At 52.4% G+C, this 24,064-nt stretch overlaps 9 protein-coding genes across 9 annotated transcripts; 2 read left to right on the forward strand and 7 right to left on the reverse strand.

The window, feature by feature from the left end:
• Window positions 1–191: 191 nt before the first annotated feature.
• CC1G_06233 (protein phosphatase methylesterase 1) lies at window positions 192–2,427 on the forward strand (the record flags this gene model as incomplete). The annotated part of the gene is made up of 7 exons (XM_001836594.2): window positions 192–401; window positions 560–902; window positions 1,037–1,164; window positions 1,232–1,494; window positions 1,647–1,786; window positions 1,884–2,044; window positions 2,335–2,427. 7 exons carry the CDS (start codon window positions 192–194, stop codon window positions 2,425–2,427), a joined length of 1,338 nt encoding a protein of 445 aa, XP_001836646.2.
• A 263-nt stretch (window positions 2,428–2,690) lies between these two features.
• On the reverse strand, window positions 2,691–3,901 carry CC1G_06234 (hypothetical protein; the record flags this gene model as incomplete). Its single annotated transcript, XM_001836595.2, has 2 exons — window positions 2,691–3,456; window positions 3,624–3,901. The coding sequence occupies 2 exons, from the start codon at window positions 3,899–3,901 to the stop codon at window positions 2,691–2,693; spliced, it is 1,044 nt and encodes a 347-aa protein (XP_001836647.2).
• A 577-nt stretch (window positions 3,902–4,478) lies between these two features.
• On the reverse strand, window positions 4,479–8,275 carry CC1G_06235 (nonribosomal peptide synthetase 12; the record flags this gene model as incomplete). Its single annotated transcript, XM_001836596.2, has 12 exons — window positions 4,479–4,648; window positions 4,703–5,089; window positions 5,149–5,244; window positions 5,305–5,560; window positions 5,615–6,302; window positions 6,359–6,531; window positions 6,594–6,798; window positions 6,876–7,161; window positions 7,217–7,403; window positions 7,462–7,550; window positions 7,604–7,657; window positions 7,717–8,275. The coding sequence occupies 12 exons, from the start codon at window positions 8,273–8,275 to the stop codon at window positions 4,479–4,481; spliced, it is 3,150 nt and encodes a 1,049-aa protein (XP_001836648.2).
• A 980-nt stretch (window positions 8,276–9,255) lies between these two features.
• Window positions 9,256–10,029, reverse strand: CC1G_14473 (hypothetical protein; the record flags this gene model as incomplete). Its single annotated transcript, XM_002911429.1, has 4 exons — window positions 9,256–9,447; window positions 9,496–9,585; window positions 9,633–9,725; window positions 9,781–10,029. 4 exons carry the CDS (start codon window positions 10,027–10,029, stop codon window positions 9,256–9,258), a joined length of 624 nt encoding a protein of 207 aa, XP_002911475.1.
• A 70-nt stretch (window positions 10,030–10,099) lies between these two features.
• CC1G_06236 (casein kinase subunit II beta) lies at window positions 10,100–11,470 on the forward strand (the record flags this gene model as incomplete). The annotated part of the gene is made up of 7 exons (XM_001836597.2): window positions 10,100–10,113; window positions 10,240–10,279; window positions 10,336–10,350; window positions 10,415–10,562; window positions 10,614–10,723; window positions 10,786–11,249; window positions 11,304–11,470. 7 exons carry the CDS (start codon window positions 10,100–10,102, stop codon window positions 11,347–11,349), a joined length of 837 nt encoding a protein of 278 aa, XP_001836649.2. The 3' UTR covers window positions 11,350–11,470.
• A 589-nt stretch (window positions 11,471–12,059) lies between these two features.
• Window positions 12,060–13,294, reverse strand: CC1G_14474 (hypothetical protein; the record flags this gene model as incomplete). Its single annotated transcript, XM_002911430.1, has 7 exons — window positions 12,060–12,168; window positions 12,192–12,347; window positions 12,513–12,576; window positions 12,600–12,676; window positions 12,759–12,841; window positions 12,970–13,064; window positions 13,129–13,294. The coding sequence occupies 7 exons, from the start codon at window positions 13,292–13,294 to the stop codon at window positions 12,060–12,062; spliced, it is 750 nt and encodes a 249-aa protein (XP_002911476.1).
• A 490-nt stretch (window positions 13,295–13,784) lies between these two features.
• Window positions 13,785–15,441, reverse strand: CC1G_14475 (hypothetical protein; the record flags this gene model as incomplete). Its single annotated transcript, XM_002911431.1, has 2 exons — window positions 13,785–14,425; window positions 14,493–15,441. The coding sequence occupies 2 exons, from the start codon at window positions 15,439–15,441 to the stop codon at window positions 13,785–13,787; spliced, it is 1,590 nt and encodes a 529-aa protein (XP_002911477.1).
• A 690-nt stretch (window positions 15,442–16,131) lies between these two features.
• On the reverse strand, window positions 16,132–18,770 carry CC1G_06238 (hypothetical protein; the record flags this gene model as incomplete). Its single annotated transcript, XM_001836599.2, has 6 exons — window positions 16,132–16,446; window positions 16,506–17,464; window positions 17,523–17,603; window positions 17,661–17,815; window positions 17,873–18,632; window positions 18,680–18,770. The coding sequence occupies 6 exons, from the start codon at window positions 18,768–18,770 to the stop codon at window positions 16,132–16,134; spliced, it is 2,361 nt and encodes a 786-aa protein (XP_001836651.2).
• Window positions 18,771–22,179: 3,409 nt separating this feature from the next.
• On the reverse strand, window positions 22,180–23,841 carry CC1G_06239 (hypothetical protein; the record flags this gene model as incomplete). Its single annotated transcript, XM_001836600.1, has 5 exons — window positions 22,180–22,821; window positions 22,880–23,250; window positions 23,311–23,527; window positions 23,602–23,704; window positions 23,765–23,841. 5 exons carry the CDS (start codon window positions 23,839–23,841, stop codon window positions 22,180–22,182), a joined length of 1,410 nt encoding a protein of 469 aa, XP_001836652.1.
• Between the last annotated feature and the right edge of the window lie 223 nt (window positions 23,842–24,064).

Consider the following 24,064-nt stretch of genomic DNA (forward strand, 5'->3'; position numbering starts at 1 on the left):
TTACGCACGTACGCGTATTTCGTGTTGGCCATTTGGTTTGTGGGTGGAGAAGAGTCAACAAGCGCTCAAAGCAAATGAGATTAGATATGGCATCGATCGAGAATTGATTGGATCAAATACCCCGCGGGACCTAATCTTGGTCTAGTCTCTTGCTCACCGACCACCACCACACTTGATAAATAACCACGACCATGTCTCTAATGAAAAGCGCAATGCAAGCCCGCCTCGCCAAACTCCCTCATCCAGACCAACTACCCCGCATCCAACAGCCCGCTACAATGGCGCCTTGGGCTCTCTCCGAGAACGACAGTGACGAGGACGAAGTAGACGAAGAGGAGGAGGAACTGGACTCTCTAGGCGACCTCCCACCTGGTGGCGGGATGGGTCCTCCAGCGATGCAAGTAGCTGCTATCTCCTCTCTTCTGTTGGGATAGGATTTCTTATCATACGTTCCAACCATACCATACCACGACCTTATGTGAATGGAAATGCACCTACAACGACGCTCTAAAGGCCTCGCACATCACGAACCAGACCGCATGGACCAACTGCTCGACAGGGGAAGAAGAAAGAACCTAACCCAGATTACGCACCTATCTCTGCAGCGGGGTACTTTGCCGAAGCGTTGCAAGTCGCAGTCCCAGAGCGGGGCCTGGAGTTTCGGGTGTACCATACCCCTTCGCGGGAACTCGCTACTGCCTCTTCCTCTTCGGCGTCTTCGTCTTCAGCTCCAGGCCCATCTTCGGCCTCGCCTTTAGGATCAACCTCGAGCAAGGGAACCCTAATGGTATGTCACCACGGAGCTGGATACAGCGGTCTCAGTTTCGCGTGTTTCGCCAAAGAGGTGGACGAGCTGAGTAGAGGCGAGTTGGGCGTTCTGGCCATCGATGCTAGAAGACACGGTGAGCTCCCCCTTCCTACATTACCTCCATCCAAGACTGATCATGATCACTCCTACCTATGCTGCCCTCGGACATCTACCGCCTTGCGTTCAACTGTTTGAAACTACCAATACTGCAATTCTTACGATAACAAGGCAAAACCAAACCACTCTCCGACGACTCCGAAGAAGACCAAGACCTCTCAATCGGGGTACTCGTAGACGACTTTGTAGCCCTCCTAAAGACGATGTTCCCAGATCCCTCAAGTGCTCCAACGTTCTTGGTACGTCTTGCCCACCACACTAAAAGCTCCTCCTCGATCCTGATCAACCACTCCTACAACGCGATAGCTGGTAGGCCACAGCATGGGCGGCTCCGTCGTCGTCCAGGCCTGTCCCATCCTCCAATCCACCACCTCCAGCACTAGCCCCAGTTCGAATTCGAATTTGAACTCGAGCTCAAGCAACAAAACGACCTCGGGGTATCGCATCGCAGGCGTAGCTGTCCTCGACGTCGTGGAAGGTTCCGCGATCGAAGCTCTCCCGCACATGCACAGTCTTCTGAATGCGCGCCCGGATGGGTTTGATAGTGTTGAAGAGGGGGTTGAGTGGCAGTACGTTGTGTTTTACTGTTTCCTTTCTTTCGTTCTTCCTGCCTCCCGCACTGGAGGAGGGGACCAGATTCTCACTGTTCCTCCTCGTTCTTGATCTCCCCTTGCAACCCCCGCCCGTCTCACGCTGACATACCCTCTTACGCGCATTCTAGTCTAACAACAAACACGATCCGCAATCCAACCTCTGCAAGAGTATCCATCCCAGCGATACTGAAGCACATACCAGACGCGAAGGTGATGCCCGAGTGGCAGTGGAGGACGACGTTGAGGAGTACGGCGCCCTACTGGAGTGGTATGTCCGTCCTACTTTGATTCCATTTTAATCTCCTTCCCAAAAGCTACACCTGCATAAGAAAGAAACACTCGCTAACCCCTCCTCCCTCATCCAGGCTGGTTCACCTCCCTCTCCTCCAAATTCCTCGCCACCCGCACCGCGCGCATCCTCATCCTCGCCGGCACCGACCGCCTCGACAAGGAGCTCATGATTGGGCAGATGATGGGCAAGTTTCAGCAGGTGGTGGTGCCTGGTGTGGGACATATGCTGCATGAGGTGAGTTTGAGTTTGGGTTGATAGGGTGTTTGATTTGGTTTTGGTTGGTAGGGGGTTTTTGTGGGAGGTGGGGAGTTGTGGTGTTGTTCGTTGGTGGCGAGTGGGTGTGGTTAGACGCTCTTGGTTAGGTTGGGAGTGCGACTTGCCCTTGAGGCTTTGGGTGTAGGGAACCCATGATGTCCTCCCTCCCCACCTCGTCGCAGACTGAGTGCACCACCCTCCTCCACCGCACCTCTCACCAAAAGTTCAAGCAAAATGTTAACCACCATTTGTTTGAATCATTGATTTAGGACGATCCGACGCGTATAGCTGAGATACTCGTCGAGTTTTGGAGGAGGAATGAGAGGGTTGTGGTTGGGTTTAAGAAGGTTGGAGAGAGGTAGAAATGTCAGATGCTATGTGGAGACGATTTGGAAGGAGATGGGCAGAGAGAGGGTTTGATTATCTACGGATTCGGAAGGGACGGCTCGGTGGAGGAGCTCAGGCAAGGCCAGGTAATCGGGGAGTTAATTTGGCAGAGGAACCAGGCGTGATTTCGAGTCCATCGGCAAACTCTCGGGCGATGGGTAGACAGTACCTCTCTATATTAAGAGTACATACATACAGCCAAAACCTGCTGTTAACCGTTCCCATCCCAATCCCTCATTCAAGAATCAAGACCCAGAACCCTAGGCAAAACTTCTTCACACCTTCCCAAAAATACCCAATCCGCATCCTTATCCGCATCCGAAGGCTCAAGATGAAACACCGCAACCTTGCCTCCCCTCTCCTTCACAGTCCGTATAAAACCAGCAGCGGGGTGGGCGAGTGGAGACGCGCCGACGATAATCAGCATATCTGTCGAGTTTAGGTATCGTCCGATGTCGCCTAGGCCTTGTGGGATTTCGCCGTACCAGGTTACGGCTGGGCGGAGTTTGCCTTTGCAGTGTCCGTAGTAGCGGTTGGTCGTGGTTGATGAGTCGACGTCCTTTTGGTTGGGAGGACCCCCGCAACGTGGTAGGTCGTCTTCGGTGATGACTCGGACTTGGGCGTTGTTAACATCAGCCTCCGAACTGGAGTTGGTTTTGTCCAAGGAATCATCCTCGAAAGCGAGGTTGGTATCGGATGAGGTGGAGACATGTCTACACTGGAGACATTCTTGTCTGAAGATGTTTCCGTGCATCTCGATCAGGCGGTTCTTCGATTCTTGGTATTGCTCCTTGTTGATCTTGCCTTGTCCTCCTCCTCCTCCTTCTTCTGAACTCTTCAAGGATGATAGAACATCGAGAGAGAGGTTATCAACGTTCTGGGTGATGAAGAGTGGAGAGCTGGTTGGTTCTTCGAGTTTGCGAAGTAGTTTGGATCGGAGAGATGGATCTGCGTGGAGAGCACCGAGGGCTTTGTGTGCTGCGTTTGGTGAGGCGTTTAAGCATCTGCGAGACCAACCAACCGTAGTAAGTATTAAGTGTTGAGTATTAAGTAGCCACTCGAGCTCGATGTCAGCGACGCGTCCTCGTGCTGAACGACCAACCACCACCAGTCCAGTCCAATCCAATCCAAGCAACCAAGCTTTAAATCAAGCAAGCAGGCAAGCACATACCGCTTCCGGATACTATGATGAAACCTCCACACACGCACAGGATCCTCCTTGAACGCCTGGGCCGTAGCAAACTTTTCGTCCAGACTATAAGTAAACGGCACCCCTCCCAGTTGTCCTGTAAATGTTGGTATCCCGGATCCAGTGGAGAGACCTGCACCAGCTAGGATGGCGAGTTGAGTCGATTTTGCTAGAGCTTCGCGAAAGCTGGTTGTGGTAGCTGGATCGATCATAGTAGTAGTAGCTGGATCGGTAGTGGTAGCTGGATTAGAGTTGGACATGGTTAAGGGCGGGTGGGAGTGGCGTGAAAGGAAGAGGGGTTCGCTGAGGGCCCTCAGCAAACTGTCGGCCACGTTCCTAAACAAAGGCCACGCGGAGTGGCACCAGGGTCTGACGGGGGTGGCAGGCAAGACGTTAGTGCTTTTCCCTTCGACGCTGAGTCCCGTCTTCAGAACCCATAAGTAAGTCAAGTGAGTATAGACTATAGGAACTTCGACCAACTAAAGCTAAAGGACTAACCCAATTGGTCATGTTTGGGAAGCCTCCGAGTCGGGAGAGGAGTAGAAAGGGAAAGGCGAAGCTTGAGGGGGCAAAAAAACATAGAGAATATAAGAGTGATCGATTGACTGTGAAGACACTTTTTGGGATAAATACAAAGCGAGAAGATAGCGCATTAGGGACGTATATATATAGAACGGGAGAAGAGTCAACGAGACGTGCTTTGCCGAATGCATGACACTCGTTAAATATAAGAGCCTGTCTAAGATATTCATGCGATAGAAAAACGGACTGGGAAGGGCATTGTGGAGAGAGAGAGAGAAAGCAACAACCAATAAACCAACAACCAATAAAGCCCAATTACGAATCCCAGATGGCACCAAAGGCAGGGATACCCCGGCTCATGCATCCATAAACAACCTTCTCAGTGAGAGGCTGGTTAGAGATAATAGCAACAGCCTCAGCATCAAACTCCTTGACAAGCCTCAACACAAGCTTGACCATATCAGGCTTTCCATGCTTGCGAGTATCTACAAATCCAAGTCAGTAACAACCCACAAAACCAATCAGAGTATATAACTCACCATAGATCACAGCATCAGGACACGCCTCCAAAATCGAGTTGCACAAGTTATCACCAAAGGTCTCTCGGACATTCGGAGCAGTCCACAACACGCGCATGGGGATCTGCCTGCGCAAGATGGCGGGGGCGCACGGACCGATACCGGATCCAGTCGCGACGAGGACCATGCGGCGGAACATGGGGACGAGCTTGAGGACACCGTAGGTGGGGACGCCCTTGACCCACATCTTGGTCGGCGGGTCGTTGATGTGCTTGGAGGTCCAGTCACCTGCGCGGGAGACCACGACGGAGTACCCGGTGCGGCCTGGGATGGAGATCGAGGCGAAACCGTGCCATTCCTTCAAGGGAGCATCGGAGAGACGGACGAAAGTACCAGCGTCGGGAGTGACTAGTGGAGAGAAAAATCAGAGGTGTGGATGGGAGAACGGGTGCAAGAAATCGACATACCACCATAGTCGAACCAGAGTCGGACGGCGTGGTTAGAGAGGACTTCGGGGCGGCAATCAACCTTGCGGAGGCGGAACCATGGCCAGATGATGGAAACTATCACCACGCCAGTTAGACGATTACTCTGCATCAGACACTGAAGGAAAAACTACTCACTGGTGAAGATGATGACAAGCCAGAAGTGGGGAGACTTGACGAGGGTCTGGCCGAGTGTTTGTCCTTCAGGCAGGTAGTCGATGGTCAAGAACATGAACTGGATCCAGACCAAGGCGAGGGCGGTCCATCCGAGGTATCGGTGGGTGTTCTCGAAGGTGTCGTGCATCTTCTTTCGGAGGGCGGGATAGGCGAAGATGAGGATACCGAGGAGTTCAGCCAAGATAACGTAGGTGATCGCGACAGTGCGGACGGAAGTCTGCAACAGACGAGATTCAGTAAACGTCTCTGAAAAGGTTATATGAAAGCGCACCTTTCCCTTGTTGATCATCTCCTTGGTAGCTTGCGCAGTGAAGGCAACCAACCAAACAAAGGCCGAAACGCCAGCACCAGAATGGATACCACCAATCGTATAAATCCTCGCACAAACACGTCGGATGCACAAAGGCCAAGACGGGGGAACAGCAGTGAAGATGATGAAGAGAGTGTTGATGACCATTTCCTGACGCATGAGGACACCGATGAAAACGTTGGCAACGACAATCCCTCCAAGCCTGTGGGCATCGTAGTCCTTGGTGACGAGGATCCAAATGAACAGGGCCATGTTGATGATGAAGACGACGGAGAAGAGACGCCTGTAGAGGTTGAAGATCTGGTGGCGGAGGTTGCGGACGATGCGGCCTTGAGTCTTCTCGGGGACTTCGTCTTCGAGGTATCCTGACCAGATGTACTCTTCTTTTTCGAGAGCCGACGAGGCGGACGAGTCGACCTGCTTGACTTGAGATCCTACAACGGTAGACCCAACAGTCGACACCAAGCTCCTCTCCGATGAACGATGGGGGATGGTAGGAGGCTGAGCCCCAGCTGCTTGAGCAATGACCGTCGTCGGGAGGTTGACCCAGGCGGCATTCTGAGCTGGAGCCTTGTTGGCCGGCTTCTCCTCTTGGTTCTTCGCGTCGAGCGCCATCTGTCGCAAAATCCTCTTGTCCGTTTTGCCGTTACTATCCGAAAGGATGGGAGTTAGACGATACTCGAAGAGAAACGAAGAGTGACTTACGCTGTCTCCGGGAACTCGTCCAAGGTAAGATACCTGGTGGGGACAGCGTAGTACGGCTGGACCTTGAGCGCAGCCTCTTTAATATCCTCAGGCTTCAACGAGGCGGGGGTAGCAAAGCCCCACAGCTCCCCGTCAATCAACAAAGCAGTAGCCGCCTGGACTCCCGGGCATGTCTAATCACAGATATAAGTTCTCCGCCAAGCATCCGAAGCCCGAAGGCAACACAACTACACACCTCCATAGCAGTAGCAACACCATCCAATTCCACGCGGAACCCTTTGATCTTGACTTGGTTGTCAATCCTTCCAAGGTGAACCAGAGTGCCATTCGAATGCCATCGTCTAACACGCTCTAGTAAGCACAACGAGCCCAGATTCCTCAACTCATAGCATCGAGAATCGAGAACGTACCCCAAGTCACCAGTATTAAACATCATCGAGCTATAGAGCGGCACAAACGCACGGTCGATCAGCCGAACTTACTCTGGCACGGGAAAAGAAGAAAAAATTCGACGTACCCATCATCAGCAAACGGATCGGGAACATATCGTTCAGCAGTCTTGTCAGGCAAGTTGAGGTAGCCTTTGGTGATACCAGCACCGCCGCCCCACATTACCCCGGGTTCGCCAATCGGTACCGGCCGCATGTTCTCATCGAGGACGTAGACGCTGTTGTTGGGAGTTGGACCGCCGATGGTGACGATATCTCCAGGAGTATGGAGCTGCATGGTATTGGCGATGGTGACTTCGGTGGGACCACAGGCATTGTAAAACTTGACGCGCGCGCCCCAGAGGTCGGCGGTGGCTATAAAGAGGCTTAAGCAATCTTCCAGGGTTTTAGTCAAAGGTATATAGCGTACCCTTGGGGCAGGCCTCGCCTGCAACCACCACAGTCGAGAGGTTGGGATAATCGGCAGGGTTGTGCGGCGCCAGCATGGACGGTGTGGAGAACAAGATATCCACATTCCTCATGACCGCTTTCCACTCCTTGGAGGTCTTGCCTCGAAGACAGAGGGTAGCACCGTTGACCATAGAGCCAAGGATTTCCTAGCACAACTCGTCAGCAAAACCATCGGGATTCCAAAATGGGGAAGAAGAAGCTCACCCAAGCCGCAAAATCAAAAGAGATGTTCAACATCTGAGAAACTTTGATACCAGGTTTCATGCCCAAATTTCCAGGGGCAATGCAAAGCACTAAAGTAGGCCATTAGACGCGATATCCGAGTAGAAACCATAGCGAGACTTACAGTTCGTAACATTTCCGTGAGTAACATTAACACCCTTGGGTGTGCCGGTAGTACCTGATCAATGACGTCAGTTCCACATTGTCTAGAATCGAAGCACTCGAACTCGGACTTACCGCTAGTATAAATAATATAAACAGAATTAGTGGAAGAAGTAAAATCGCGAGGCTTGGTGCAGTGGTTGGGGTTGTAAGAGGTGCACAGAGTTTCGTCCAAGTAGACGATCTCAGTCGAGGCGGCGTCCGCAACGCGGTGCTGGAACTTGCGAAGGGTGAGGATGACGGTGGGCGCCGAATCTTGAATCGCATGCTTGAGGGTGCTGTCGGAGACGACGTTCCCATCGAAGGGGATATACGCCGCACCGGCCTTGAGGACACCCAAAACACCAATGACGAGCCAAGGCGAACGCTCTACGAGGAGGCAAACACGGGACCCGACGTTCACCCCCGATCCACGGAGGCGAGTGGCGAGGCAGTTGGCCTGGCGGTCGAGCTCCTTGTAGGTGATCTTGGTCTCGAACTCCTCGACTGCAGTGAGATCGGGGTTGGCTTTGGCGTGGAACTCGAATGCGTGATGAGCACATTGGAAGGGGACGAAAGCCTTGGCTCCTTGGCCGTACTCCCAGAAGAGGGCCCGGTCGTTTGCAGAGAGGTGAGAAAGCAGATCGCTGCCCATGGTTCTTGCTTTGCTAGTGATCTGGGACTGCAGAGGAGGAGGAGGTTGGGGAATCTTCTCGTCGAATTCAGTTCGTTTTTAAGCGTTTGAAGTTCCCTATGTTCAGAGGAACTTCGATGGATTCTCTGTCATAGTGTGCCGCTAAGAGTTCCCCGCCTTAGAACCACACGGTGTGCAAGTCTTCGCTATCCGAAAGTGCAGAGAATCGATACTAGGAAGCGATTTGTCTGCAGATACGGCGATAGCTTGACCGAATTCGTGTTGTCTTAATCAGCCCGCAGACCCAGATCACAGCAAATGCCCGTGCAGTTGAGGGTTAGACGACATCGAAGCAGTGCAGTTGTCGAGGTAGGACGCGCAGCATTGCTCTAGGTGTGTCATGGTGGACGGATTGTTTCATCAAAGTCGTGTTTGCTCCAGTTGTGCTCGTGTCCTACTCCGGATCCCGTTCCCACAAATGATCTTGCTCCCCCACCGAAACCTACAGTCTGAACAATGGCTGTGAGAAGTCGTTTTGTCAGAAAGTCAACTCGTCTACCCGGTGGTTGGAGCGTAGAGCGGCTGTTGGATCCTCTGACTGTAGTGTCTTAGTGAAGTTGGAGTATGTGTTGACAGTTCCAAGTGGTACTGATCTTCATGAATTGATCTAGAATTGAAACCAAAAGTCAATGGCCGTCTTCACGAAACGTCTGTGACGCTCACGGATTTATGTTCTTCTCCCCCTGTCCGTTGGCATAGAGAGGCTACTCGGTCTTCCGCACAGGACTGCCAGGAGACGCCTATCTCCAGCCGGCAGAAGCACCATGACTTCAATCCTCGGTCAACGCGTATCTACAGCCCAGGCCATTCTCGTCGTTGCTCGCCCGATCCCGTTCATGAAACCCTGCACCACTGAGAGGGAAACAGAATTCATTGCAATTCCTTGTATCCTTGACATGTTCATATTCGATTTCGTAACGCTCGCGAGGGTCCATTGTGGGTTAAGAGTCCCATCCTCCACCAACACCCCTTCGGGACTGGCTTCGGTTCTGCTTGACACTGCTTCGGTGTTGTTTCTCAGCTTTCTTGCGCGCCTTGTCCTCTTTGATCAGACCCGCTACCCGTTGCTTCGTCTCTGCCGACGTGGGGTTCTGGATCCTTGACATTGCGACCGAGAGGATAAGGTTCTTGAGCTGCAGTGACTTTGAGTGTTAAGTTGACCCTCTGACCGCCATACACACCTTCTCCAGACAATCGTCGATATTCTGCGCTTGCGACCTGGTAAAGGTGGACGTTACGAGGAGGGTATGGGTCGAAGCGACATAGTGAGGCTAACACCAGTTCAGAAACCCTCACAACAGGACAAGTAAGTCCTTACATCCTTCACAAAATCCTTCCTCGCCCATTGCGGAATCCACGGCGAATTCAAATCACAGCGTAGAGAGACCTTGGTATTCACTTTATTCACATTCTACGAGCTTAGCGTTAGATATTATCCACTAGATATAAACTTGACGATAACTCACCTGTCCGCCTGGTCCCGAGCTCCGAGAAAAGCTCAAAGAGACTCCAGGTGCATCTCTCAGAAAATCAGGATTCAAAGCCTTGAATTCCTCCGCCCACTTGTGGACGCCCGATGCATCCTTCGAGTCTGGTTTAGGAACGTCGGTCGTCGCAGGCGGGGTCGGCAGACTGCTAGTTGCGTATAGACGACATAGAATAGACGGTGATGTCCGTAGAGATTGAAACAGAGTAATATTCCTGTAGGCCAACATCGACGTCGCCAACGACGAGCTCACTGCTCAGACTCTGGTCGACGAAAGGGGCCGTGAGAACTGTCGGCAGATGCCGAACAAGCAGTGATTGCAGAGAAGGGATGGGGTGAAGGGTGTGTTCTCTGCTAACCCGCTTGCTTTCGACTTGTTGAAACCAGTTGAGTGTCCCAAACTCTGCTTGTGAAGGCTCTCTTACGACCTAACACATAGTGGAAGATATCTCAACAGGCTCAGACTCGGATTACTCCAGGTGCGTACATCTTTTTCTGCTTGACATTTCATTTATCCTTTGAATGCTAATAAAAGACCTATTACAGCTCCGTACGTCGTCTAAAGCTGTCAATAAAAAGGTCGCCTTTTGCTCATAAAGCGGTGGATGCGATAGTGGATCTCGTGGTTCCTCTCCTCGAAAGGAAACGAATACTTTTGCGAGGTTGACGAAGATTTCATCGTCGATCGGTTCAATCTTACAGGACTCAACAATGAAGTCGCCAACTACTCTCAAGCCCTCGACTTGATCACCGATAACCTGGGTCAGAACGCACTCGTCTGCACAATCTACAAGCCCTAACCAAACCCCACAGATGATGACATTCAAGACGAGCTCCGCGGTTCTCTCGACGTCCAAGCCCGCCTCCTGTACGGTCTGATTCATGCAAGATGGATCATCACAGCCCGCGGTCTCCAAAAGATGGTGCGCACCCCCAAAATCCACACCCAGATCACCCCAAAAACCAACGCTCTCCATCTTCACAGCTAGAGAAATACAAGCGCGCAGATTTCGGACGATGCCCACGAGTCCTCTGCCACCAACAACCCCTCCTCCCAGTAGGCCTAACCGACATCCCCTACGAAAAATCCGTCAAACTCTACTGCGGCCGCTGCGAAGACCTCTACTCCCCCAAATCATCACGCCACGGCTCCATCGACGGTGCTTACTTCGGAACGACCTTCCCCCACCTCCTGTTCCTCGTCTACCCAACCCTCCTCCCGCCCAAGAGCGGACCAAGCGATTTCGGAAGCGGGAGCAGTCGGGATATGGCAGGTGATTCGAGGAGGAGGCGGTTGCGGGAGGAGCAGGAGATTGCAGAGGGCGGTGGAGACGCTATCAGCACTGCCAGTGTTGCGCTCAAGGCGGACCGATATAGGCCAAAGATCTACGGTTTCCAAGTCCATGAGATTGCCAAATTGCAGAGATGGCAGGAGGCTGTCAGAGATCGGTGCGCATCGCTGCTATCTTTTCTATTACTCTCGTACCTAACCCTCGTCTTTAGACAAGTCGCGCGATTGGAATCTCTGGAAGATCCCGCTCGTACTTGAACATTGGGTGGGCGCAGTACATACCCCGGTTACGCTTCGCGACACCGGCGACCAATTTCTCTTGTATCATTACTCTAATGCGAAGCACTGTAATACGGGCCCAATCGACGATTTCTTTCTCTGTCTGTTTTCTCTCAACTACATCTACAGGCAAAATGGCGTCGTAACCAAGATACCGAAATACTGAAAACCACACCATCAGCGCCAGTCTATTCGATGTCCCGGAACAGTTCCGTCTTACCCTTGTATGGGCCATGTTTACGCCTTTCGACGGTATGGATGCGGAACATTTGGGATCCTCGCCATCTGGATCGCATTGAAGAGTCGTGTCCCCACACATTGGTTTTCCGTTTTGCCAATACTCGACTCCTGTAGCCACTCCTTGAGCTCTTGGGATAGTTGAGAAAGGGCAAGTGCCAAGAAGCGCACCATGGTGATGATAGCCTAGTCTTCTTGGGATCATTGTTGGCACACTACACCCATCAACCGGATTGGGTTAACATCCTACAAGGGAAAACGATGAAGATAGTCACCCATCGTTGCTATTTACCACTGGATGCAGCGTCAGACATCGTTCCAACACAGAGTACAGGGCAAGGCTTCACCTCGATGTGCTCTTTCCCCGAACAGTTCTTGTATATGATCAGCAAACACCCTGTTCTATCCTTACTGATCAACATTCCTCCAGAGTCTTTCTCCCCCTCTCATCATCATAGACCTACCCCAGCTCTAGGCGATCCATACGAATACGTTCTAACCTTCCTATCACATCCCAAAATGAGAGTCAGCTCCTCCCTCCAGGCATCTTTGATAGGAGAACTGTGTGTGGATGTGGCACTCACACAGACTCGTCGACCTTCCCGACAAGACTTAACGCCCCGAGCAACGCAACCGCACCTCCCAACGAATGTCCCGTCGTCACTACGCCCTCGATCTCGGGGTGGCGTTTGAGTTGGGTTTGGACGATGGTGAGGACTTGGAGGGCGACCGAGTTCCATCTGGATTGGGGTGAGCCAGTGGCGTTGGAAATGGGAGTACAGAGCAAGGTGAATTATATCGGAAAGTGCATTGGGAAGGTTGGCGAAGACTGCGTCAGTACTAGGAAGAGATTCGGTAGGACAAGAGGAGACTCAAACTCACGCTGTAAGGAACCCAGCATGCACCCTAGCTCCTGCTGGTTGATCTTCATGTCAGTCCGAACTCGATCCAACCCAATCCAGCTGTGAACTTGAAGGGGTGTTACTACGCACAGGGTGCTTTGATCCCAGGAGCCAGCGCAGGAACGAGGATAATGTTGGCGTCGAGGATTATATCGGCGATGGATGCACTAGAAGTATGTGGTCCGGCGTCCCGTTCAGCTTTGCGTTCGATGTAGGGTAGGCGACATAGATGAAAAGAAAGGGACATACCTCCCGCGCAAAGCAACGACCAACTCCTTCCTCTTCTCATCCCGTGCAACGAAACCTTGGATATCCGTCACCGCATTTGAGAACTACACAGTAATGAAAGGATCGATACTCGTCAGCACTGCACCACCCTTGTCGACGTGGGGTGGATCCGGACATGACCACGAAGATGGGCGGATAGTATTAATTAAGGCCAGGGAGAAATCACACCCACCGTAGAAACAAGCTTATTCCCACAAGGCCGGGGACAAATCAACGCATACGACGAAGAGGCGTACTTGAAATAATGAACCAGTTCTTCGTACTTTTCTATCCACCATCGCTCGAGTTTAACGAGCCCATTCTTTGACACGCAGACCGAAGACACACGCACCAGTAGAGATAGGCGTAGGATCCGGTCCTTCCGAATCCGCCGTGGTTATAACCTCCAGATCTTCGACTACAGACGTAACATCGACATCGATTTGCGCGTTTCCAGATCCCTTGAGCTTGGTCACAGAGACCCTCGTTTCCTGTAACGAAGCGCTTCCAGAGGACATCGATGTATCGGTCGTTTGAGAGGGTACCAGGAGGAGTCGTAGTCCAGTCACAGAGAACTATAAATGGGTAAACTCAAGCTTGTACGATGGCCCGTGGTCCACGAATCATGGTGGCGTCCATCGAAAGGCGAGACGCGGTCACATGCTGTGGATACCTCCGAAGCGAAAGGTCTTTGCTTGCCGAAGCTAATCTGGTTGTTCATAGTGGGCGGGACGTTCGGCCACTGGGAAAAATACTGTTTCGAGTCTTGACTCTTGAGGTGGTGGAAGATAACAGAAGCGAGGATTTCGTAATGGCTGCCCGGTCGTGGGATAGCCCCTGAGAGCGAAATGCTAATGAGCGTGTCAATGCGACGCGACGCGTCCCCTCCAACCATGTCTCGAGCCAAATCCAACCGATAATCCAATGAATGCAAATAGGTATAAAATTTAAGTTGAAAAAATCTAATAACAAAAGACACCTAGCTCCAAAAACTCTAAACCAAACTACTCAATAAAAATTCCTCGACCACCCACTCACAACCTCACTCGTCGCAACCACACTCTCCCCAATCTCCAAACTAACAGCACCCGCCTTCTCCAACCTCGCCATCTGACGCATCAACGGATCGCCCAACGGGATCTCCGCCATCTCCCGCGCCTGCTCCTCCACCTCCTTCGGCGTAACATTCACCTGTTGCGTCTCAAAGTAGATCGCGAGGGAGAGGTAGGGAGGACGGCCTCCGCGCGCAGTAGCAAGATCCTCAGCTAGCCACGAGTCGAGTTTGCCCCACGCCGGTGAGGCCTGGAGCGCGTTGGAGATCTTCACCACGTCGGGGTTGACCTTCAGGATCGTGCACCCCGTGAACCCCAAGTCGATGCTGACCTCCTTGAGCGGTGTCTTGGTCGGATCAGACTGGCGGATGACGAGGCCTTCCATGATAGTCGACATGAAAGGTTCGAAGAGGATTCGGGTGTGGTCGGCGAGGTTCTCGTCGGCTTCCTCCTCCGTGAGGAGTCGGATACCTTGTGGGGTCTCTTCTCGCCCTGTGAAGTACGGGTAGATGTAGTTGAAGTGGATCGTTTCGAGGTTCTCGAGTTTGGCGATGTAGGAGCTGAGTTCGGTCTTGTTCTGAACCCATCCCATAATCACTGTAAGCAAAGACTGTGGTGAGTGGGGATAGACGAGAAACCACTGTGGCGCGAACGGAGAACTCACAAGAACTAAACGGCGAAACAACTCCATTCGGGAACGAAAACTCGAGGTGCTTGATCGACTCCGAACCAAAGTCCAAGATCGTAGTAAACGCATTTTTCCAGGGTCCAAATTTTTGGTAAGGACCGTTGACGTCCAGCGTCACAGTAGTGAGCGTGGTAGACTTGCAACCCTCGAAGAAGACAGTGAAGAAATCGCTGGATGGCGCCATATCCCAATTCGACTGCAGAATCGAGATACTCTCCAGCGTCTGCAGTTTGCCTCTCCATTCCTCCAGATCCAACTCCTCGAGATCCTCAAAGGGGCAGTAATCGCGCGAGAGATAGAGGTGTCGGAGGTTGGGCGGGGCACCGAGGAAAGAGATGGGGACGCAGATGTCGTTGGCGACGAAGCTGATCAAAGTAGGGAGGGACATGAGCTTGAGCCATTCGTCCTTCTTCTCCCAGTACGTCGCATCGTAGAACCTGCCGCCTCCGCGGATGAACTCCGTGCGGACGTCGAGATACTCGAGTCGGGTGAAATGGAGCACCAAGCGCCGTACAGCTTCATGCTCGCATGGGTTCTTCCCTTCCTCCCATCCAAAACTTGTAGGAGCATCTTCGGAACAGTCCTCGTCAAGATCGGCCAGCAAATGATCTTCTGGGTTCCGCCTGGTGGAAGGATAAAAATTGAACGACTTGACGTAGGCCCCGAGGTGGGTGTGGGTATCCAGGACCTCGGCGAGTCGTTGGGCCTGGTGACCAGTGTGGATATCGATGTGGCTGAACAGGTGTTTCCTGCACATGTTCACCAGGACCCAGGAGGAACTGGCGATGGAGAAATTGCTGACCGAATGGTAGTCGTCCCAGTCCCACCCCGCATCAAAGTTGTCAAGAATGAGGTCAAACACCTCGACGGGAAGACGAGGGAGTAGTGGACGGGGAGACGATTTCATGGCAGTTTGGGCTTCCATTGTGTCCTGCACTGTTATCGAGGCTCGTTAGCCAAAATGTAACGGGTTTGAATTTCGAAAACGCTGACCAATTGGACGGGTGTGCAATGAGCCTGGCTATCACCAAAAGTTGTCCTCACCAAAGGGTAAATGACCCAGCAGGAATCTCCAACGGCTGGTCTAGGGAATGGGAAGAAGAAAAGAGGGACTGAGGCGCAAAATTCGCGGAGAAAAGCAATTTATTGGTGGCCCAAAGCTAACCCCGCACGATCCAATTTGTCACGCTTAGATAAGGGAGTCGATCACACGATGGGCGCCTAACTACCATCATTGGAAAAATCCCACGCCCTTGGATTTTCACATTTCTGCCACATTGCACGCTATTGCACGTGTAGATCTCCCATCTGCATGATTGCAGTTCTGGTGGAATTCCAGAGCATGAACCGCATACATTGGCGCCACTTGAACCTCATGCTGGACAACTTCCACCTCACCCGGACAACAACACGTTCAATAAAATCTCCATCGCACTATCCTGCCCAGTTCTCATATCAAATCGAAAATTCATCTGCAACCTCTCGAATAGGAGGTAACGAGCGTTAATTATTGATAGGGTATGCTTTCCACTATTATACACATATACTTACACGCAACGAGATGGCGAGGCCTGCGCCAATAAATGTCAAAGATCACCGCCCCCCACCGACTCATTCACAGTCCAGACGAAAGCCTCGCAGACCTCCGCGTCTTCCCCAAACTCCCACTACTAGGCAACGACCCCTCCACCTGCGAGTTTGCCTTGAGCATGTTCATCAACCTCTGCCGTTCTTCCAATTGCGCAGGGTCCTCATACACAACCCGCACGCTCTGCTGCTGCTCGTCGAGGCGCTGGCTCTCCTCTTCCACGCCGTAGTTGAAGGCACCCAGTGAGATGCCGTCTACTGGTGCGGGGCTGGGTTCTGGAGGGGACCTGCGCGATGCGGTTGTCGTTGTCCGGCTTCGTTGGGCTTTGGGACGTGCAGGAGGCTATGCGCGAAAGTACGAGTTAGAACCATCCCCACAAATTGACCATCACAGCTACTTACTTTGGCCCTTTGACCCTTCTTCCGTTTCGAATTCCTGGCGCTATCAACCGTCTGCAAAGAGTCCGGATCCTCATCCCCGCCCTGTTCCGCCGCAGCATCAGGCGGCCCCCGCTTCCCAAGCAATGATTGAATACTCTCGTGGAGAAGCTTCGTCTGGCCTGGATCGAGCTTCACAGGCGACTTGGACGCATGCCGTCGAAGCGGGAGCTTCATAGGCGACGGCGACTTGGAAGAGGGTATCCGCATCATATCACGATCGTCGTTGTTGGACATGATCGACAGAGTGGATTTGCGCTGGGGTGTTCCGTCTGGATGCGAAGGCTGGGTTCGTTGCGGTTCTTGGTCCATCGCTGGGGCGAGGTCATCGTCGTCGCGAACGGATAAGTCGTCGCCAATGGTGTGTGCGACAGAAGAACTTGGGCGGGTGCCATAACGAACGAGAGGACTCTCTTGGGAGGGAGCGGCGGAAGATCGGGAGGGTGCAAAGAAGGAAGACAAAGCTGGTCCTCCCAGGAGTTCGGTTGGTTGTCCCAACCCACTGGCGACAGAACCACCAGATCCGTGTGGTGGGACGATCGCTGTTGGTTGACGCTCGAGGCTGTTGTTCTTGCTCAACGGCGGAGCTGGTTTCTCGGCAGGTAGTGCAGCATGTTGGGCCAGAGGAGATTCGTGGATATTGTTGGTGATGTCTTGCATTCGAACGTCATCATTGGCGACGGCTTTGCCCTTTCCTTTGATGTCGATCGAATGGTCATTCGCTTTGTCGGCGGCGGATGGTGGACCAGTGACAAGGTAGTCATCCGCTGGTGGGATCGTCCCTGAGGACGCTATTGCTTGTAGCCAAGAGTACGACACTACGGGAATACCCCATTCGCCGGCCTTCTCGAACTTCGCACCTGTTCCAGAAGGACACAACAGATGGGTAGCCTTGCGAGTAAATAGCGGGATGATATTTATCCCTAAAGGACGCGAGTATGAGCAACTTCGCAAGTCGAGACAACGGAACGTTATTCATACCGAGTGCGCGAAGAAGTCGTCGGGTATGACAGGACTGGGATTGATCTAAGCCGGATAGACCAATTTGAATCTTCTCCGCACCTGCGTGGTATCAGTGAGCAAACACATCGCGTAAAGGCAGAAAGGATTATGCCCTACCGGGGACGGGGGTATTGATAGCCAAAGGCAAGAACGAGACATGTTCATCTGGGTGGCATATCCGTTCGTCGTGTATACAACTCTCTAACCAACATTCGGTGCGATACTTTTCCCGCATTTTAGGGTCGGGTTCACTCTGGTAAATCTTGCTCCCACTGATGAATGAAACACATTAGCTTGGGAAGTGGGAAGGAGACAACGACCAAACTTACCTAAAGAGCCGGACGATGATGAAATCAACGTTCTCGTCCTCTTCCTGAACATACACCCCGCCGCTCGCTTCAATGGCACTTTTCACGGTGGCCGCTTTGGCTTCACCGAGTACACATAGGCGCATGCCGGCAAATATTTGAGGCATTGGTGGTGAAGAAGTAGGCTTCGGCGAGCTTGGACCTGCGGCGTTGACATCCTCCTGAACGGCGCCTGGCGCCTGGCCTGATGAACGACGGGAAGGTTGCCGACTTGGTTGGATAGCGGGAGTCCCTGCTCTTGATGGACCAGAATTGGCGGTCGAATGGCGCTTGAAAGGGAGAGGGCGCTGACTTGTGCTTGGACCAGCTTCGGGTTCCGCTGGGGCAAAGGAATTTGTGCTTCGCACGGCATCAATCACACCTCCAGCCTTGCGGTAGTTGATACTGGGTAGTGCATTTGACTTCGCTTGTTGGGGGCCGGCGGCAGGCTGGGATTTAGTCGGGCTGCGCACAATTTCACCGTCGGTGACTTCGTATCCTCTCCGCTCCAGTAAACCTCCCCAGACCTGTAGCCGCACCGCTGGCACAACGTTGACAGAAGCAGCTTCGTCCTCCAAGTCGTCAAGATCCATCGTTGGTTGTCGCTGAGGAGGCTGTGGTTCAGCTTGCAAGCTATTGGCACGCGAAGGCTCCGACTCCGGGACTTGAGAAGGCAGGGATTCGGCCGGTCTCCGTTCTGGTCGTGGGTTCTGCACAAGGTATGCTTCCTCGTCGAATCGACCTGATGTATGTCAGCCAAGGTAAACTCTCCATGGACAGAGAACGCACCCCCATGCTCCAACGAATCCCAGAACCATTCTTCCCAAACTAACCGGATATTCGCCTCCCTCCTCGCATTAAACTTCTCTGCCACCCTCATTTTATCTGTCTGTTCGTCGCCATTGCACAGAAGGTGCGTGACCCTTACCGGCCGCTCCAACTTCATAAATGTGCCCCCGTGTTGGTTGACGAGCTTGATAATTCTTGCTCTTCTTGAAGGGTCGGTGATACCTGAGAAACACAGAACGACACCCGTGAAAATAGGCAGACGGTGTTGCTCGACACTCTGTCAAGCTGCAATTAGCCAATAAGAAAGACACCTTGCGTCGAGACTCACCGATTCCAGCTCGACATCACCACCCTCTAGCCATATCTTATAGCTCTCCGTTATCCATGATGGCGACAAAATGGGGATCTTCATTTGCAGCGCACACTGAAGCCAGGTTGAGTTCGCTACAAGTCCAATGATTGAGCAGTGGTGACTTTACATTATACTTCGCGCTCCCGGGTTCCATTGCAATAAGGTGTGTTACTTTGTCTGTTAGTGCTGGAACCGACGTCGCTCCCAATTCCAAAGCTTTTTTGAAGAGTGTAGTCTGCAAGACGGTCAGACACGTCCACTATTCTCACAAGTTCACGACTCACTTTATCTGGCACACCAGTTGCACAGACTACCACCCCGCGGAACGGCCTTGGACAATTGTCCAAAAAACGCGAATCGTCGCTGTTTGCTTGGCTATCTTCTGCCCAGCACTGAGACGAGCCTGAAGAGGCGCCATTGAGGTTTCCATAACTTCCTTGAGCCGGTCGCAGCTTCACATTTGGGACCTGAGCTGCAAGTCAGTGGCTAAGTCTTGTGGCGTTCTCTGCTAACTCACCTTGTGTGATTTGTTCGTCCTACGTTTCATGGCTGCAGTTTAGAAACCGGCGTGCCTCGTCGTCGTCGTCGCTGTCAGAGATCCTCGACGGTCGTGAGAACCCACAGAGTCCAATCGCGGTGCACGTGACATGCTTTAGGGTAGGCCTTTACGCGCCTACCAAGCACGGTCTTTGACAAGCCTTTGCCATTTGGATTCACACCGATGGTCGAACCATAGGCTCCGGAGTCCAAGCCCGACACTTCATCAAAGGCAACGCACACATACTCAAGCAAAGTTGCACCTTGCTTCGGGGATTTCCTATCAGGGTTTCTCGCAGCCCTCGAGAGCATCACAGAAAATGTGAATATGTAGTCCGAGCCTTACATAGACGGGTTTATAAAAAAATGCGCTAAGGCCTCCCAGTACTAGCTGGTGCTACTTTCACCTCCAGCGTTTCCAGCTCTTACATGGGGTCAGGTGCTAAATGAAATCGAGATCGTGCCCGTACCTAGCACTGATGTCCAAACGATCGAGATTGTATAGGACTGAATTCAGCCCTTCAACAATGTCATGACTTTTCTTGAGTGCCTCAAGTGTCGGTTGCCGGCCTTTTCAACCACATACATATGTATACGTACACCAAGCGCACCACCGAGGTACCCGCAAAGGTCTCCGTAAATGTGGCTCAGCGCAGGCGATTGCAGCGGGACATAGTACCACCATCAAGCCTCGTGCAAACCGGACCATCTCGAATATCAAACGTTCAGTGATTCTGTACGTTACGCGACGATGCACGACTTTCCGAGCGGTGTATAAGTACATAAGATTCTATGTCGGAGGGGCGAAGTTGTCGTGACCGAGGCTAGCAGGATCTACGCTTTACATCCTACTTAGGAAGTCAGTGGTGTAGGGGCTTCATAATATACCGGTTCGCGTAAGGTTAAGTAATTGACCTCATCGGTTCTATGTATGGTGAGATGAGTGGTAAGTGCCATGTGTTGCAATACAATTCAATGAAACCTTGTTTTTGGCCAGAACTCTGGGAACGGGCGCGATGATAATGAACTGTTAGACCAAATCACCGTCGTCACCTGAAAGTCACCTATGTACATAGCGGCTGGGGGACTTCAGGCAGTTGAGATGCTCGACGACATCCGGTATGGTCTTTTCTGGTGGCCCGAACGGAGCGCTGGGAGCGGTGGCGGGCGTCTCTCCCTGGCGCCAGAAAGCTTCCGAACGGCCGCATCACCCCATGGAAGCAGTTGCAGAATGTATCCCTAAATCACGATTTGAACGCGTACAGAAGACAGTAGTTTCGTAGTTATCAAGCTTTCCGGCGATCCCTATGTTCTGTTTCAATACTGATACATACCTCACCCTCATCTACCCTAGCCCCTCTTCTTTCAAGAAGCAGCTGCACTCCACGAAGTGATCGAATCAACGACTTGCACGCCCGACTGACAGAATCATGCCATCACCGATCTTCCCGAAGGGCGGTAGACCCACAAACCTCCAAATGCGGTTTTGATTTGATGCCAAGACGACCTGCCTATGTTCAGCGCGAAGTTGCTTCGCATGTCGCTTCTTCGCTTCGTCTTCGCCTCTGTTCGAAACTGGAGGGCGTCGGCCGAGTGGTCAATTAGGCGCAAGAAGTTAGCAAAGAGCCCCATTCAGCAGGACCCCGGAAAATCTAGGAGGGAGTTAGGTCAGAAACCGGAAAAAATCGTGCCAAAAACCCGCCTAACCTAGCGGAGAAACCGGATTTTTCGACCCAAAATCAGAATTTTTGGCCGAAAATAAGCCTTCACCTGGTCAAGAAACCGGATTTCCAGTGGGCGAAGGCTTCCACCTAGGGACAGAAACCGGCCAGGAGCTCGGGAATTGGGGCCTGCCGTGCCTTCTGACGACGTCAAAGACTCAATTTCCCTGAGAAGGTGCGGTTCACGCCATTATCTGCTTCTGTTAAGGTGGCTGAAGGGGAAAATCGCGTTTCTGGGCGCTTACGGGCGCCTGAGGATCGAAAGAAAAAGTCAGACCAAGGTTCCAAAACCGGAAATTTTGAGCGTCCAGACACGAACCTGGCGACAAACCGGACAATTTTGGCAGAAAAGAAACCGGATTTTTCGACAGAATGTCGTCACTAGGCTCGCCCCAGGTTTTCCGGGGTCCTCATTCAGCCGTGCTCTATTTATGTCAGGGTATGCGAGTACATATGCTATGCAAAGGATGTTGGTATGCAATGAAGTTAGCGACTACTATTGGAAAGCATGAATAAGATACGCCGAACGAAGATCAGATAGCAGTGTGGTATCGTATGATGGTTGTTGAAAGCGTAGAAAGCAGGACGAGGGTAAATGTGTGTTACAAGTAGCATGTACAAGAGTTCTCCCATAGAGGAAATGAAACGAAATAATGAATTAGTCGACAGCATGTTGAAAGCGGATGAAACGTTTAGAAATATAAGAGCGGATGATATTTGATCGTCGAAGAGAAACGTGGGGCGGTGATAGTAGTCCACGGAGAAAATAGGAAAATCTGGAATTGCAGAGAGGTAAGCTCATCGGCTGAAGACAACGAACGCCAATGATGCTCACCAGAAACGAGGATTATTGACGTGCGTCGTGATATCGGCTGCGCGAAGAATGCCAATCAGGCCTTTCCCTTTCCCTTGGAGCTATGGCTGGATGTTGCGACGTAGTTAGAGTCGTCGTATCCCGAAGATGCATAGTCGGCAGAACCTTCTGGGGACGACACAACGTCTGATTCATGGAACTGCCCTAGAAAACTCTCGGGTGGGCTGAGGGATCCAGTTTGGTGGCGGCCATGGCCCGCATTGGAGTATCCCATTTGAGGGGGCAGTTGGGACGGAGAGAAGTTGGGTGTGTACATCCCGGAGGGTTCGTGAAGGGAGGGCATTGAGTGAGTCCGGGGCGACGTTGTTAGAGGGCCGCCGGTCATGGTTGGGGATCCATAAGGGGACGATCTGCGCTGAGCACGACTGTTGGCACGGGCGTGTGCTGCCGAAGTACCGGGCAGGTTGTCGAACGAACGGTCACCACGGGAAACGTTGTCGACGGCGAACTCGTGCCCTTCGCTGCTGAAGTCTTCCTCGCTGTGGTCCTCGCGATCCTGGCTGCCGCTCTTCTTCCTGCTCTTCCGCTTTCGGTCACGCTTGTAGCCTTGGCCTTTGGAATGGTCGATCTCCCAGTAGTTGCCTTTTCCAGGCTCGGTCAAGGGTCGTGTAACATTCCTGAACACTTGGTTCAAGGAGAGATTGTGACGGATTGAGCCCTGTAGATTTGTGGCGTTAGTACAACGGAGCTCGAATGATGCAGCAGTGCCTCCGTACCTTCCATGCTCCTTTGGGGTTGTTTCGATAGTACTCGAAACGCTCCTCAATGGCTTGATAGATGCCCTTGAGGGTCAATCGCTTCTGGGGGCTGCCCCAGATTGCCACGCTTACCAAGAGTGGGTAAGGGTGGGGTGGACGCTGACCAGGCTCCCCATCAGCCAAGGCCCAGAGGTTAATCGGAACGCCTGGTGGCAACTGGAGCTTTTGGCGCAAATACTCCTCAGGCTCAGGGAGCGGTTGGTTGGCAAAAGATTGGGAATTGCTGGCCTCGGATCCACTCAACACGCTGGGGTGAAGCGAAACCACGTTGTCGCCGGAAGAGCCGCGATAGTTCTGGTGGCCGGAAGGCGCGGAATACGAGCGGGAGCCTGGTGGTATCCACGAGTTAGGGTCGCCTTCGATGGGGTCTGACTGAAACGCAAACATACCATGGTAGTTAGAGCTCTGGTGGGAGTAGCCGTAATTTGAAGAGCTCCGGGAGTCCGAGTGATAACCTTGTTGCATCGAGCTAGCAATCGAATACGAATGGTTCGGGTTGAAGTCGGGAGGGAAGGGCTCGGGTCCGAACGCAGAGCCAGCGTCTGGTGAGAGTCCGAGATGGGGGTTGGAAGAAAGTCGACCGTAGTCTTGGCCGTACATATCAGACTTTTCAAGTGGCACAAACGAATTCCCAAGTCAGCTGAGAAGTTCTTTTGAGAAATCAACAGTTTAAAACTCACCCCCAACATCAGTCTCTGGTCTTGGTGTTCGGAATAAACATCTCCGCGTCGCCCACTCGCGTCTGGCATGTATGGGACATCCTCAGAAGCGTGTCTGCTGCTGCTAAAAATCGCGCCAGCGCGTCAGAGATGGTTGAACGATATCACGTAACTGAATACGCACTGTGGGTACGACCCAGTGGGGTACGGACCTGAACCTCCCTGACCAAGGAGGCCACCGTAGATGTTCTGTCGCTCCATTCTTCGATACACTGGCATGGTGGACGACGGAGGCGAAAATAGGTGGCAGCGAGCAGAGAGAAAATGTGTTACGGGACATCATCACGAAGAGGCACCAGTATCGGGTAAATATAACACATGTGACAGGGACCACGATAGAGCCAAGTGTTCGGAAACAAATTTTGAGTGTGGCAGCAGCGACGGAGATGTTATGAGCAAATCTGAGATCTGAGTGGTGCAAAAA

The sequence above is a fragment of the Coprinopsis cinerea genome (genome assembly GCF_000182895.1).
Source record: "Coprinopsis cinerea okayama7#130 chromosome 4 map unlocalized cont3.4, whole genome shotgun sequence".
Taxonomy (NCBI): Eukaryota; Fungi; Basidiomycota; class Agaricomycetes; order Agaricales; family Psathyrellaceae; genus Coprinopsis; species Coprinopsis cinerea.